The sequence below is a fragment of the Natrix helvetica genome, assembly GCF_964273705.1.
Source record: "Natrix helvetica genome assembly, chromosome: 1".
Lineage (NCBI taxonomy): Eukaryota > Metazoa > Chordata > Lepidosauria > Squamata > Natricidae > Natrix > Natrix helvetica.
The window spans coordinates 334,234,507-334,249,738 of record NC_138548.1 but is presented as its reverse complement, the minus strand read 5'-3'; the positions used below and the strand labels follow the sequence as shown (position 1 = coordinate 334,249,738).

At 42.1% G+C, this 15,232-nt stretch overlaps 1 protein-coding gene across 1 annotated transcript; it reads left to right on the top strand.

Moving 5' to 3' along the window:
• The first annotated feature begins 1,179 nt into the window (after positions 1-1,179).
• SNTN (sentan, cilia apical structure protein) lies at positions 1,180-10,604 on the top strand. The gene is made up of 4 exons (XM_081939963.1): positions 1,180-1,370; positions 5,342-5,376; positions 8,195-8,334; positions 9,729-10,604. The coding sequence occupies exons 1-4, from the start codon at positions 1,273-1,275 to the stop codon at positions 9,885-9,887; spliced, it is 432 nt and encodes a 143-aa protein (XP_081796089.1). The 5' UTR covers positions 1,180-1,272; the 3' UTR covers positions 9,888-10,604.
• The last annotated feature ends 4,628 nt before the right edge of the window (positions 10,605-15,232 follow it).

The following is a 15,232-nucleotide window of genomic DNA, read 5'->3' as shown; positions in this document are numbered from 1 at the left end:
TTCAGCAGCAGGAATAAAGGGAGATGAAAGCAGTATATAGGCAAAAAAATTGTGATTATTGACGGCTATCTTTTTATTTGGTATTTGCGTGTATGTCTTATATTTCTGTCTACCTGTCTCTGCTTGCCTCCTGCCTGTCTGTCTGTCTCTGCCTACCTGTCTGTCTGCCTGCCTGCTTGCCTGCTGCCTGCCTAATTAGCTGGTTAGAGTACCTATTTGACATGAGCAGCCATATAAATCTATTATAAATAAATACACACTGTTTATACAACCTACTTATGATGTGGAAAATGAAACCAGAGGCCATTTTTAATTTGTGTTTAATGTTCAAATTCAAGATTGCCAGTAAAACTAAATGCAAGGAGATTCAGATCTATAGTAGAAATTACTTCTTTGCACAATGTGCGTTCTAACTGTGCGATTTGCAGCCATCCAATGAATGGCAGTGAAAGCCATCAATGTAGCCGATATTTTAGCTAGGCATACAATAGTGAAAAGAAAGTTATCATTCGCCTGTCTGTGTGTATGGATATGTATGTATGTATGTATGTATGTATGTATGTATGTATGTATGTATGTATGTATGTATGTATGTATGTATCTTAAGGTACCAGAGTAGAAAGCTGGGTAACATTGGGCCAACCACTCTCTCTCAGAAAGAAGGCAGATTACAGATTAACAGAGTTGGAAGGGACCTTGTAGGTCATCTAATCCAACCTGCCACTAGGAAGGAGACCTTACACCATTTCTGACAAATGGCAGTCCAATCTCTTGGCAAAGGGAAACCACTTCTGAAAATGTTGCTAAGAAAACTACATGGTCTTGTAGCTATGTGCCCGAAGTCAAAACTGACTTGAAGCACCAACAAACAAAAGTTCTTAAAGTTAATGGACTTCTTGCCGGGCAAGCGTCTTTAGGATATAATGAATTTCCAGATAGGAAATGCAATGCAGATGCATTAGTTATATTGTGTGTCATGCAGTGGATTCCATTTCCTCCTGCACTTAAAATCCTGAATGAATATTCAGAAATATGCCTGCGCCATGCAAAAAGCGTGTTTGAAAAGGCACTTTGTGCATGACGTATAAACATCTTAAGTCTTGGGTGTTACACAGATTTATTTACTGGCTGATTTAATTACAGAAACCCAATGAGCAGGAAACATTTCCGTGACTGTGCTGCCTTCCCAGCACAAAGGTTTCTGTTTGCCAGTTTGCCAGTCCTTCAGTTGCCTAGAGATCGTAAGCAGTAGTAGCCAAGCCACTGGAAAGGATGTGTGGCTGCAGCTCCAGCACTAAGACGACCTCCTATTCTCTAGACCATTCAAATGATGTTTCTTCAACCAAAGGTTCCAAGAAACCACTCAAACGGTAAGTGAGAATCAAGTGCGATTTTCCCCCCTCTCTGGGAACTTCGTGTGCTTCCTCCATTTGATTTGTAAGTTCATTGTGTGTTTTTTTGAAGGAGAGAAAAGAACCAAGCTTTCAGAATGTGTGGATGGATGTTTACGAGTTTCTAGTAATTTAGCCTAAAAGTATTTATTATCGTAAAAGTAGGCATGAGCCCCAATTGCTGGGTGACCCACCTCACAGGGTTGTTATTGTGGAGAAAATAGGAGGTGGGGGAGAATATTAAGTACATTCTCTGTCTTGAGTGACTTCTAAAGTAATACACCTGGGATCAGAGATGGGTTGCTCCCAGTTCAGACCATTTCGGTAGAACCGGTAGTGGTTTTCCAGCCTGGGTTGCTGGAACTGGCAGTGACGCAGGCCTGCCACACCCCTGAACCGGTTCCCTTGTCTCTTCTCCCGTCGCTGGCATGTTTCAGAGCATGTGCAGAACAGTTTTCAATAAATTGCACATGCAATGTGTGGCAGGCGCAAGCGAAGCAAAATTTTTGTGCGCACACAAAATGCCTTCTCTCAGTGAACTGGAAGTAAACCGGTTAGTAACCCACCACTGCCTGGGATAAAAATCGAAAAGAAAAGAAGTTGGAAGTTTCCTCCCAGTGGTGGGTTGCCAATTTTTTTACTAACGTTTTGGGTGCGCGCAATGCTTTTGTGCATGCACAGAAGCTTCTGTGCATGTGCATATGCGTCCGGGTAGATGGGCGGAGCCTCCCACCACCGCTACTACCAGTTCGCCCAATCTGGGCTGAACTGGGAGCAACCGACCTCTGCTTCCTCCCCCTTAGGGGTTCTACTCCCTGTGCAGTAAAGAAATTCCATATTTAAGTAACTCCAGCAGGGAGATTTCAGCTTCTGTTTGAACACACCCAACAAAGGAGAGCTCACCAACACTTTAAATAGTTGGCCCTACTGCAAACCTGCTCTGGTTATTAAGAATTTGTCCCAACTAATTATACTTTAAATACCTGTCAGCTTTTTAAAAAGAAATTAAATATCCTTCAGCTTTTTAAAACATTTTTTTAACGTTTGTAACCCTTACTCGCTTTTGAAATTTGAAATTTGAGCTGATCTAGTATGTGTGGTCTTGCTGAACTGCAGACTAGAACCACACAGCTACCTGATGATCAACCAGATCATTTTTATTCACTGTTAAAGAAGATAAGTTGGGGGGGAAATTCCCAAGGAGACATAAAAGAGGAAGCATTTTGTTGGCTGCATTCACTCAAACTGGGTCTTGTCCAAAACATGTATCACTCCTCTCACCTATGTAACTAATTTGTTTATGTCTCCAAGGGATAAACTTCTATCTGATGATAATACAATGCCATCAAGTAGAAGGGTTGGGCTGAAATTTTCCACATTCTTTTTAGGGCTTTTAGGGGAGGGAAGAGTTTTGAATACACAATTGGGATGTTAACTGTAGCAGAGGTTTAAGGCACCTATAGAACAACAGAGCTGGAAGGGATCTTGAAGGTCTTCTAGTCCAACCCCCTGCTTAGGCAGGAAACCCTACACCACTTCAGACAAATGGTTATCCAACATCTTCTTTAAAATGTCCAGTATTGGACCATTCACAACTTCTGGAGGCAAATTGTTCCACTGATTAATTGTTCTAAGTGTCAGGAAATTTCTCCTCAGTTCTAGGTTGCTTCTCTCCTTGATTAGTTTCCACCCATTGCTTGTACTGCCCTCAGGTGCTTTGGAAAATAGTTTGACTCCCTCTTCTTTGTGGCAACCCCTGAGATATTGGAACACTGCTATCATGTCTCCCCTAGTCCTTCTTTCTCTTAAGCTAAACATACCCAGTTCCTGACTGAGTTTGTATTTTTTTTTCTTTAAATCAAGAAATGAAAATCTAAATGATTGATTGATGAATTTTGGAATATGAACTTAGGAGATCCAGGGGCTGCAAAAATGGGATTATGGAAGTTCGGTCCTACCTTCAAACCATATTGCAGTTGTAGACAATGTATGATGTGGCAATCAAAGGACAATTTTTCCTTTTTTCATAGTAAAGAACAAATACCAATCAGAAAGTGAAAAGATAAGTGTGATCCATCAATACAAGATTGAACCTTCACTTGGTCTTTGTCCTCGGGCATGCTGACAAGAAGGAACTGGAACAAGGGTGTGAAACTCGCAGCCCAAGGACCAGATGCTTCAAGGGCTGGCCACCCCCACCCCCAGTTTAGCAAAGTGGGGGAAAGTCAGGATATGTCACGTGATGACAATGTGATGCTGTGGGTTTGACACCCCTGAACTAGAAGCTTCTAATTTGATTTCGACGAATCTCAATTTAGCTTTAACTCTGAATCCAAAACAATGGTTAACCCTAACTATGGTTAGTTTTAAAAACCTACTTTCATACTTTATGAGGCATTTGTTTCATTCAACCAGAAGAAGATAGGTTTGCTTGCCTACCAGGTTTCTATGTTTCTTGGTCATTTTCCCCTCCTTATATTTAATTTGTGTTGTACTACTATCTCCCACCCTGGCAAATAGGCCTGGCCCTGTGATTCTATGGGGTCTTCAGAACAAAACTCTGTATCTGATAAATAGCAATAGCACTTACATTTATATACTGCTTCACAATGCTTTTACAGCCCTCTCTAAGCAGTTTACAGAGTCAGCCTATTGCCCCCAACAATCTGGGTCCTCATTTTACCCACCTCGGAAGGATGGAAGGCTGAGTCAACCTTGAGCCTGAGTGAGATTCAAACTGCCGAAATGCTGGCAGCTGGCAGTCAGCAGAAGTAGCCTGCAGTACTGCATTCTAACCACTGTGCCACCGCAGCTCATACATACATGTTCCCAAGAGCATACAAACATGTTCTCAAGAGCCCGTCATAGTCTTACTGCAATGGTAGTCACCCTGGAAGGCATCAGAGGGAGCAGCTGCTCCATAGAATACTTTGATTTACAGTAAAAAACAAAAACAAAAAACCAGGTAGCCAGAGCATCTTTGATGAGCTCTTCAAAAGAGACACTGAAATTGCAGGTCAATCTGACCTGTGGCTCAGGAGAAAGTTAAGTTGCTCTCTATTCAGCACTTGGTTCTGTTAATTGTAGGATTAGCCCTAATGATAGGTTGCCTGGAACTGGCTATCCCACTAAACCAGGTCTGTCAAACTCCCAGCCCGCAGGCCAGGTGTGTCATGCACTGGCCACGCCCAGTTTGGCGAAGGAGGGGAAAGTCCTGATATGTCACATGATGCCGCCATGACAACAAGAGTTTGACACCCCTGCACTAAGCCATGATATCTTAAGTAGAGGCAAAGGTTTCCAAAATTCTCCCAGCTGTCCTGGAGAAGGAGACCAGGTCCATTTTCATGAACTGCTATTTATTGCAAAATTCCACAATACTCAGCAAAACACTACACAGAGATTTTCTCCACATGCACAGAGAATTTGTGAAATTGTTGTCAGAAATACGTTTGGTTGAGAAAAAGAACCTGCCCAAATAAATCATTCAGGCCTTAACTCAGAGGTGTCAAACACGCGGCATCACATTGTCGTCACATGATGTATCGTGACTTTTTCCTCCTTCATTAAACCGAGGATGGGTGTGGCCAGTGCGTGATGCTTCTGGCCCACGGGCTGCGAGTTTGACACCCCTGCCTTTGCTGAAGCCGGAATGCTAGATAAAACTCACAAATTACCAAAACAGATGCTTGCATTGTAAAGTAAGTGGGGAAACTTGCATTTTTCAATGCAATGGAATGAAATTTCCTGAACTAGTATTTTGGATTTGTTTATTATCATTTCTCCCCACCAAAGATTCAAGGCACTTTTTTTATTTATAAGAAATTTTGAAAACCTACTGTAATTAATATGATGTTCATGCCTCGTGAAAGAAAGTAATTTAAAAAACAAATTGTAACAAAATTTAATGGTGAGATATGTGAATCAAGCTCTCTCTGCTTAATTTTCAGCATTCCAATTTCCAAGCAGTTGGCTTCTATAAAAGGTAAGGTGATCTATGCTATTTTTCTCCTCTGTCCATCTTTGGTTAGGTGACACCATTAAACCTAGGAATTACATTGGTCACCCTCTATGCAAAGCGTACATCGTTGCTCTTCCAGAATGAAAGGTTCCATCAATTATTGTGGGGATTTTATTTCTTCCTGCAAACTTTTTCCTGTATAATGCTGAGCAATGCAGTCACTACTGAGAACAGCTTCTCCCGAAATCCATGGCAGGAGTGCAATTAGCTTACTATAAGAACTTCATTGCCAAGCCGTATGTCACTGTTATTAGTCTTGTCTTGTCATAGCACTTCCTCTCTTAGACTTTCCCCCATGTCTGTTGCTTCCTCAGCAGCTCAACTTTGGGTGCCACCATACTGATGTACTCCTGGATGCTTTGGGTTTTATCCAGAAGAATCACTTTGACACTTACCAGACTTTTGCTGCTCTCTTTCTGTGTGATGTACATTTTCTGGATATTGGGGTGGAAACCTCTATATATTGTGAGGAGCTTCTGGGTCTTCACATTAGTAGTTTCCAAATCCTGCTCTGGTCAGCTCACTATAATGGCAGAATATCTGATGATTGGCAGGGCATATCTGTTTATAGCATGGATCTTGTTCTTCCCATTGAGCTGGCTCTTATCCTTTGGTGATATTTGGATGTTGCTGTCTTCCTTGCCTCCTCATTGTGATTCCCATGTGACTCTGGGATGCCAAGGTACTTGTAACTGGTCTGTTACAAGGCTGCCAGACATCTGAGGACAGACGAATAACCATAGCACAAGAGAAGCAAGCATTCTGCAAAGCCAGAGCTGCAAATGCTGCAACAATGGTGCCCACACATGTCTGCCTGACATGTGGCAGAACAGTTCATGCCCATATAGGCCTTACCAGCCACCTGTGGACACATTGTGGGCAGCCCACAACCTGTTAGATGTCAAAGTCCTCTTCGAACGTGATGGACAAACGTCAACTGGTCTGTATGTCTGCTGTGTGGTTCTCTGGTGCTGCATCACATCAGTCATAACTACCTTCCCTTTGTTGACTACCATCTGGTCAGACTTCTACAGTCTGAATGACATCCCAATGTTCTCACACTGTAAATCAGCAAGTCAATGCCTCATTCACTCTTAACATACAGATTGATGTCATCCATGCAGAGGTGGTGACTATGGTAGTTCCATTTTTGAACTTGTATCCATATCCAGTTCTTGTAATTATCTGAGAGTGGGGGTTCAAGCGTATGGAAAACAACATTAGGGACTGTGCATTACCTTGGTATATGCTGCACTTGATGGCCCCTTGAGTGAGTTGCCTTGAGTTGAGTTGTCTTCCACAGTCCCATTGAGTTCTTGAGGAAGATCCTTAGTTGATTTTATAAAGCGCCATTCACTGTTCCATGTTTTCGGTATTGAATCCTAGGCTTTCCTGTAGTCAATTCAAACGGTGCCCAGATCTGTTTATCTAGACTTTAGACTTTGAGTCTTGGGTGACTGTTGTACTATGGGTGTCTTGAGCCTCTGGCGTTATTTCCAATGCCCTTCAGAGTTGTGTTCATGTAGTGGCCCATATGATCCTACATCTTGGCAGCTGTGATGCTTGACGGGACTTTCCATGTTGTGGGGAGACAGGATATTGGCCAGTGGTTGGACAGCGCTGTTCCTTGTGAGAATCCTTCATGATCAACACTTATGTTAGCCAGTTTGGGTGGGAACCTGCTGCTACCAGCTGGTTCAAATATGTGGCAAGGCATTCTTGCACTGCTGCTGGTTTCTTTAGCCTGTAGATGTGGATTGTGCCTGGATAAGGTGTTGTCCAACATTTCATGTTCTGCTTTTGGATGTTTGCTACTGTGATGGTGATTGATTCTTGTTTTAGAGATTGCTGTGGTCTGCCCTCGGGTGTTGCAGTTACTTTCCACTGGTATTATGTGTCTTCTCTTTCTCCCATATGTTCTTCCAGCACTGTTCAGTTTCTAATCTTGGTGGCTTTGCTGTTACTCTAATGTTGCATTGCAATTGGGAGTACACCTTTGATGGTTGCTTGGGGAACAGGACATTTGCCTTCTTGGCTTCTGCTTCTCTAGTGTATCTCCTTAGCTTGGTACCCAATGCTGTGAGCCTTTCTTTAGCAATCTCTAGGGCTTCAGATGGAGCCAGGCACTTGCATTCTTTTCAGTAGCCAGGTCTTATCCGTAATCGTTAGACCCTGGGGTGGTATTCACTTACCTTGCCTACCGGTTCGCAAATGTGACCATGCGTGCCTTCTGTGCATGCATTTTACCTTTAAAAAAGGCCTAAATGGGATGCCGTAGACCCAGGGTGGGTGGCCATGGCTACCTGAGATTTCTGTTACCAGTTTGGGCAAACCGGTCAGAACCAGCAGAATACCACTTCTGTTTACACCCTTCTGTAATTCCACTAACTCACTAACTTCTCTTCAAATTTCCCTGATCTTAGCATCCAATCTCATCTTCCAACTTGGAGAATACCCTACTTATACATGGACTAGAAGGGAGGATAAGATTTATCACTATAATTTGCCAGTGTCAGTGAGTGATATTCACCAATAATGAGGCAATTCAAAACGGTGAAGTCTAAAATCTAGTTTTATGTATATGTAAACTCCCAGAGTTTAGAAATGTTCACAAAATTAAACAATTATTATATCATGAAATTACAAGATATCACTACAACAAGTCATTGTTGCTGGAATCTGCTCTCTCTTAACTTCTTCCTCCCTGTCACCGTATCAGTGCTGTATTCACTGCTGTAGACTTCTATTGATTTGTCATCTTCCATATATTTTTGTTTCTCAGGTCTAGGAAAAAGCTCCGATCTAGAAAAAGCTGTGGCTACAGCAGCCTTGGTTTATGATAATGCAGCAGATGCTGAGGGCAAACTCAGCAAATGTGAAGCTAAGAAGCTGCTCCTAATTCAGTTTATGAATTTTATACAGGTAAGACTAGAGCCCTTATTCCATTACAACTTCTAACAATGATGTGTGGAAAGGATCACTCTCCGAAATTTTATAGAACCTTCAGATGAGTAGAGATCCTGTATAAAACATCCTTTTAAGCATCACAGAAGAAGAGAGATTTCATACATACCTGCAAGTCCAGTGAGGATGTGGGACTATTCAGGTCAGAGAAAGCGAAGTGAGGGGAGCTAAGCAGATGATTATCTGTCTTAACCACAAGCCAAGAACTTCTCTTTCTTCTCCTTCCTCAAAGAGAGGGGACCTTCTAGAAATTGATGCTGGAGAGCAACTGTCCCAGTCAGGAGAAGGACTCACATTTAGCCGAGCAGCTTTTGTCTCACATTGTCTACAAACAAATCAGAAAATATAATTACGTGTCCCCTTTTCTTCAAATCAGGAATTTTCAATTGGGAAACTAACAATGACTCAGGAATTTTCAGTTTGGAAACTAACAATAACTCAGGAATTTTCAGTTTGGAAACTAACAATAACTCAGGAATTTTCAGTTTGGAAACTAACAATAACTCAGGAATTTTCAGTTTGGAAACTAACAATGACTCAGGAATTTTCAGTTTGGAAACTAACAATAACTCAGGAATTTTCAGTTTGGAAACTAACAATGACTCAGGAATTTTCAGTTTGGAAACTAACAATAACTCAGGAATTTTCAGTTTGGAAACTAACAATGACTCAGGAATTTTTAGTTTGGAAACTAAAATTTGATATGAGGTTCTTTCTTTTTCTGAACCTGGGAGTTCTGATGAAATAATGTTAAATTAATGGCTTTGAGGTTTCATTATGGCATGCAAAGGTTTTCTCTGAGTGTGCAATTGTTTACTTTTATCTTGTTTAGTGAGCTATGAGGAAATATGGCCAAGCTCCTCCAACCAGAATCTTAATTTTTGTAAAAGTAAAAGGTAAAGGTTCCCCCGCACATGCCTGCTAGTCGTTCCCGACTCTAGGGGGCGGTGGTCATCTCCATTTCAAAGCCAAACAGCCACCGCTGTCCGAAGACGTCTCCGTGGTCATGTGGCCGGCATGACTAAATGCCGAAGGTGCACGGAACGCTGTTACCTTCCCACCAAACGTGGTCCCAATTTTTCTACTTGCAATTTTACATGCTTTCGAACTGCTAGGTTGGCAGAAGCTTGGACAAATAATGGGAGCTCACTCCATTACGCGGCACTAGGGATTCGAACTGCTGAACTGCTGACCTTCTGTTCGACAAGCTCAGTGTCTTAGCCACTAAGCCACCACTCAGTGTTATCCTTAAAAACACATTTTGTGGGTGGATTCCTTTCATTAATAAGAATGATGAAAGTCATGTCCATATTTTGCTATTTAAAAAAAAAACTATTCACTTCCCTTCACAGGGTCAAGAAACCAAACCAAAGTACCAGGAAATGATGTCTGCTCTTGATGAGAACAAGAATGACAAAATCGATTTTGAAGATTTTATGGTTCACGTGATTAGCCTCACCTTGATGTCTGATCTGCGGCAAGAGATTCAAAATGCACAGAAATCTAAATGATTAAGAACGAACAAGTAAACAAACTGGGTTGGGAAAGGGGGAAGTTAAATGTTTAAAGCAAGTGCTTTAGGGAACATTGCTATTCCAGGTGGAATTATTTGGGACATTATTAATATCTATCAATAAATCAACATTATAGACCCATGATGGCAAACCTATGGCATGCGCACCAGAGGTGGCACGCAGAGCCCTCACTGTGGGTACGTATGCTGTCACCAGTTGCTCTTCTGTTTTTCAGCATGCATGCTGGTCTTTGCGGGCACTGGAGTGCTGGAAAACAGCCCAATAAATGGCCTGAAAACAGCCTGAAAATTGTCAATAACCAGGCTGTTTTCCCAGTTGTTCATTGATTGTTTCTTGGCTGTTTTTCAGGCTGAAAATGGCCTGGGAAATGGCCCAAACACCAGTGCCAAAATGGTCCATTTTCAGCCCAAAACCACCCTGAAAATGCCCCCCAAAACCACCCTGAAAACACCTCCCAAAACAGCCAAAAAACTGTTATGCGCGCACCAGCCAGATGTTCTTTGGGTTTCCAGTGCTCCGGTGCACACGAAGGCCAGCTGGCTGGCATGTATGCACATCCCGCAAACCCAAAGACCAGCTGTGCATGCTGGCCAGCTGGACTTTGAGTTTCCACCACTCCGGCGCACGCACAGGGACATGCATGTTCCAGTTTGGATACTTGGTGCCGAAAAGGTTCACCATCACTGTTATAGACCAAGGAGCTCTTTAGACAACAAAGGTACAAAAATAGGTTAGTTGTCCACATCAGAGGTGGTTTTCAGCAGGTTCTGACCAGTTCTGAAGAACCAGTAGCGGAAATTTTGAGTAGTTCGGAGAACTGGTAAATACCACCTCTGATTGGACCTGCCCCCATCTATTCTCTGCCTCCTGAGTCCCAGCTGATTGGGAGGGAATGGGGATTTTGCAGTAACCTTCCCCTCGAGTGTGGTGGGATTGGAGATTTTGCAGTATCCTTCCCCTGCCATGCCCACCAAGCCATGCCCACAGAAACGGTAGTAAAAAAAATTGAATCCCACCACTGATCCACACCCAGTGACTACAAGAAATAACTATAGAGAAGATACCTGATGAAGTGCATGATTATTTTGCCTTAACTTATAGATCAAGCCAGGAATTTCAACCTGGAAAGGCCTAAATTCATGCTAGTGAAGTATAATTGTTCAATACCCTTGATAGCTATGCTGAATGAATTTCACACTGGCTTGTTAAGGAATTTTACCTACAGTAATTTTAACTAACTTTAGGAAACTTTCAGGATTGGGAGGCTGATATTCAACACTGGCTTATATGTCTAAATTTAAAGGAAGCTTATACTATTTATTCCTAGTGACTTTGATTTGAATATCACAAGCTCCATTAATCTATTGTAATTAAAACATCAATAAAATAATAAAACTATTTCTTTTTTAAAAAAAACCTGAGAAATTCTATCTTAATGAACTTGATTCTTCTTGATTGATTCCTTTTTGAGCAAGCGAGCATAGATAAAAGATGCATATTTCAATTCTGTATCAATTTTAATCAAAGATCAAATGTTCAACTCCAAAGGAAGTTTATGGTCGCTTTGCTTTTAGCCATGACATTCCAAAGTACATTTACTCTGAATTAAGCTCTAGCAAGCTATTGTAAGAAAAATCCATCTGGTTCAGTTCCCAACTGGGAGAAAGACATAGGAAACATGAAGTCTGATTGGAAAGATGGTTTAATGATGAACAGAACCACCAATGCTTATGGTTCTGGTGTAGCTGACATAATTGAGTTGAGAGTGGAATGGGGTTTATGCCTTCTTTGGGTTTTGTATTTGAGCTTCCTGTTCCTGTGCAAAAATATGTCCTTTAATATTCTATTGAATGTTGTCAGATTCCCATGGGAGTCATGTAGGGGTTATGTAGATGTCATAGTGGGCTCTATAGGCAAAAAAGGAAATGCAAGTCCTAGGTGCTTGTCTGAGGTAATTTTGTCAACTTTTTGTTTGTTGCTTATCTGAGTTTCTGTCTTGACCCAGTCTTTCTGAATGGATTATGTTAGATACTCCCCCCTCTAGTTGTTGCAAGGACAATAGTAGTTTCCAGTCAGGTCCTCTCTTTTCAGGTGGAAACAGAGAGAGACCTGATTGGCTGAAGCGCTGGAGAGCTCCCCTTTAAAATGGGAGCTGCCAGACCTCTCACTCAGTGGATGCCTGTACTTGACCAAATAAAGAGCTGCTGTTATCTTAGCCTTTTGTGCCTTTCATTACCCATTCTAACAGATTACCAAATCTGTATTTGTGAAAGTGGCCTCCTCAGTTTCTGCTTGGGGCAGGGAAACACTGGGGCTGGTTTCTGAATAGGCTGGCCCAATCTTTCTGAATGGGCACAAAATATCTGCTGGAGGCTATTAAGAAAGACTGAGTCTGCTTTCTGTCTTTAAGAGTATGTTTCTCCATTTCTCCTTTAGGGAAATATAATATTCTGCCTTTTTAATATTTCCCAAAACGTTTCATTATTCTGGAGGGTAGGTGAGAACAATGCACAAAACTATGCAGACCTGCACTGAGCAGCCGTTGTCCGATAGAACCAGTTCTGGGGCGTGGCAGGCCGAGTTACTACCTACTTGGCTGAACCGGTAGGAGCCCACCTCTGATTCACGTAGCTCCTAAAGAGCAGGTATGAAGCTAAAAAATGTTTTGCAACTGCTATATTTTAAAAGAAAAATATTTCTAATACTTAATTGCAAACATGTTCCTAACATTTGTGAAGGTATCAGGGCTTCCAATCCCTTCATTTTCCCTCTCTTGCTTGAGAAGAGGGGGCGGATGGGTGGTCCTTTAGCCTTGGAACACATTTATTTTCTTTGAGAAAGAAGAAAGGCGAATAGAAGAAAATTAGCCGGTTCCCCAGTGACCTTTGGTGCTAATGAAGGAGGAAAATAGATACGTTTAAGGGAAAGATTTAGCTCTTTGACATGAGAATCGTTGTGCTGCAGCAACCTGTCGTTCTCATTTATGCTGCACATTGGGAGTCTAATAGCCATCTCTTCCTGGGGTGAAAAATGTGTCGATCCAAGGCATTACCTTTCATATTTTCCCAACCTGTCTCCAAAAATTCCTGGATAATGGATACCACCACACATACCTTGGCATCTAGCTATTCTTTTCCCAACCTGTCAATTGAAAGCCACTGACTTGCAACCATCAGATTAGAGCTGTGGTGGCACAGTGGTTAGAGTGCAGGACTGCATTCTACTTCTGCTGACTACTAGCTGCCTGCAATTTGGCAGACCGAATCTCACCAGGCTCAAGGTTGACTCAGCCTTCCATCCTTCTGAGGTGGGTAAAATGGGGACCCGGATTGCTGGGGCCAATAGACTGACTCTGTAAACCGCTTAGAGAGAACTGTGGAGCACTATGAATATACAGTAAGTCCAAGTGCTATTGCTATAACCCAAATCCCTGAGCAATCAGGAAAAAATGGAAACTATAATCATTATGAGAACATACTCTTAGCATTGCCTTATTGTCATAGGGACAGAATACAGACAAATACAGACAAAATACAAAATGGTACACAAAACATCCCAACTTCAAAACATCTGTTCCAAACAGAATGGAACTTTCTGTGGTTACAACATTTCAACCTTTTGCCTACCTGTAGTAGAGACCAGAGGTGGTATTCTGTGGGCGAACTGGTAGTGGCGGTGGCGGGAGGCTCTGGCCACCTGCCCAGATGTCATCATGGACACTCTGCGCCTACACAGAAGGTTGTGCTCCTGTGCAGAAGCACCACGGATGAGCGAAGCAAGCGTGCGCACTCCCAGTTCCGAACCGGTAGTGAAGATACCAGGATTTCATGCCTGGTAGAGACAATTGCATGGAAGACTGCATGTAATGGCCAGATTTAACCACAACCTGCTGCCTTCCTTACTATCAGATCCCAATGACTGTGTGACGTTTCATACAAATTGAGAAATACGGTAATTATTTGTACCGCCATGAACAATTTTTAACTCAGCAGCTATGAAGTTTCTTAATAATCAGGAAAGATGGAGGCCATGATGGCAAAACTATTTTAATTAAAGAGAAGAATTTATCCAATTTTGTTTCTACTCGGAAACTGCTTCTGCTTTTAACAGGAAAAAAAATGCAAATTCGATTTTAAGTTTTGGTTACTGGATTAAGTTTGTTGTAAAAGAAATGCATTGTATCTATTAGAAATGTAAAGAAAAATTGAAGTGCAATTGCATATTGTATTCTACATCAAAAAAAGTTCAAAGTCCCTGCTTTTCCTTCTTTTTCTTTTTACCTTGCATTGCTTTCCCCCTTTCCTTCCTGTTCTTTATTTCCATTTGCACTTTATACCATAATAAACTCTAATAAAAAAATATAAGGAAAGAGGCGTGATAGCTAGAAGCAACTATGGGTCCCCAGACTGTTGCCAAGAAGCCTATTAGGTTTGCTGTCGATTTCATTCATCTAGTAATACAAACTGAAGATTTATTTAATGGTGCAAATTAAATAAAAAAAACCTGGGCACAATCTGGCCTTTTATGAAGTGGCACTTCTGTGCATGTGCATGGTGTGTATGACGCCTGCGTGACGCTCCACCGAGCAGCTGGAGTATCACGGAGGCTTGCAGAAGCATCATTTGATGCTACAATGAATGCGCACACAGCGTGTATGTGCGCACACGCTGCACGCGAGCATGTGGGTGACTCCGGGGCCGGTTGGAATAGAATCTGGAACCCACCACTGCTGCTCTCTCATGGCTGAATTGTACAGGATCAGAATAAGTTGACTTCTTTTGTTCCACATATGGATGGCGAATATTTCTGCCACAAAACAACTACAAGTTCAGGCATGTACAGTACTTAAATGTTTGCTTTTTGCTTGAGGTTTTTTTTTTCCTGGCACAGAACCTGAAGTTGTCTCAGAAAAGCAGGTGACATGAAAGGAGGAGAAGCTGGCCACCTGCCGTCCTCAATCTCAATCCATCATGAACAAGTGTCACAGTAAACAATCTGCATTGCAAAACCTTGCCTTTAGAACTACCTGTTTGCAGCACAGCTTCTCCAGGCAATTATCAATGGATGTCACAGAGCTTGCAAGGAATCTGGCAAGAAGAGCGAGCAGCAACTGCCCAGAGTCATTTACCCATACTGTTTAATTAGCTTTTTAAAAAAACATCCCTTAAAACAAGAGAGCAAAGAGGCTAGGATGAGTACAGATCAGGGGTGGGTTCCTGCCAGTTGTAACCTCTTCTATAGAAGAGGTTCCACATATCTACAGTGCCGTTTAGAACCGGTTCCAGCTCCCTCCCCCCGCCCGTCCGCACATCATCAAGATG

Excerpts from the sequence above, each read along its gene's own strand:
- SNTN (XM_081939963.1), top strand. The coding sequence starts at position 1,273 with ATGTGTGGCTGCAGCTCCAGCACTAAGACGACCTCCTATTCTCTAGAC. Across the intron at positions 5,377-8,194 it reads GCAGTTGGCTTCTATAAAAG|GTCTAGGAAAAAGCTCCGAT; the intron begins GTAAGGTGATCT and ends TTTGTTTCTCAG. Across the intron at positions 8,335-9,728 it reads AGTTTATGAATTTTATACAG|GGTCAAGAAACCAAACCAAA; the intron begins GTAAGACTAGAG and ends TTCCCTTCACAG.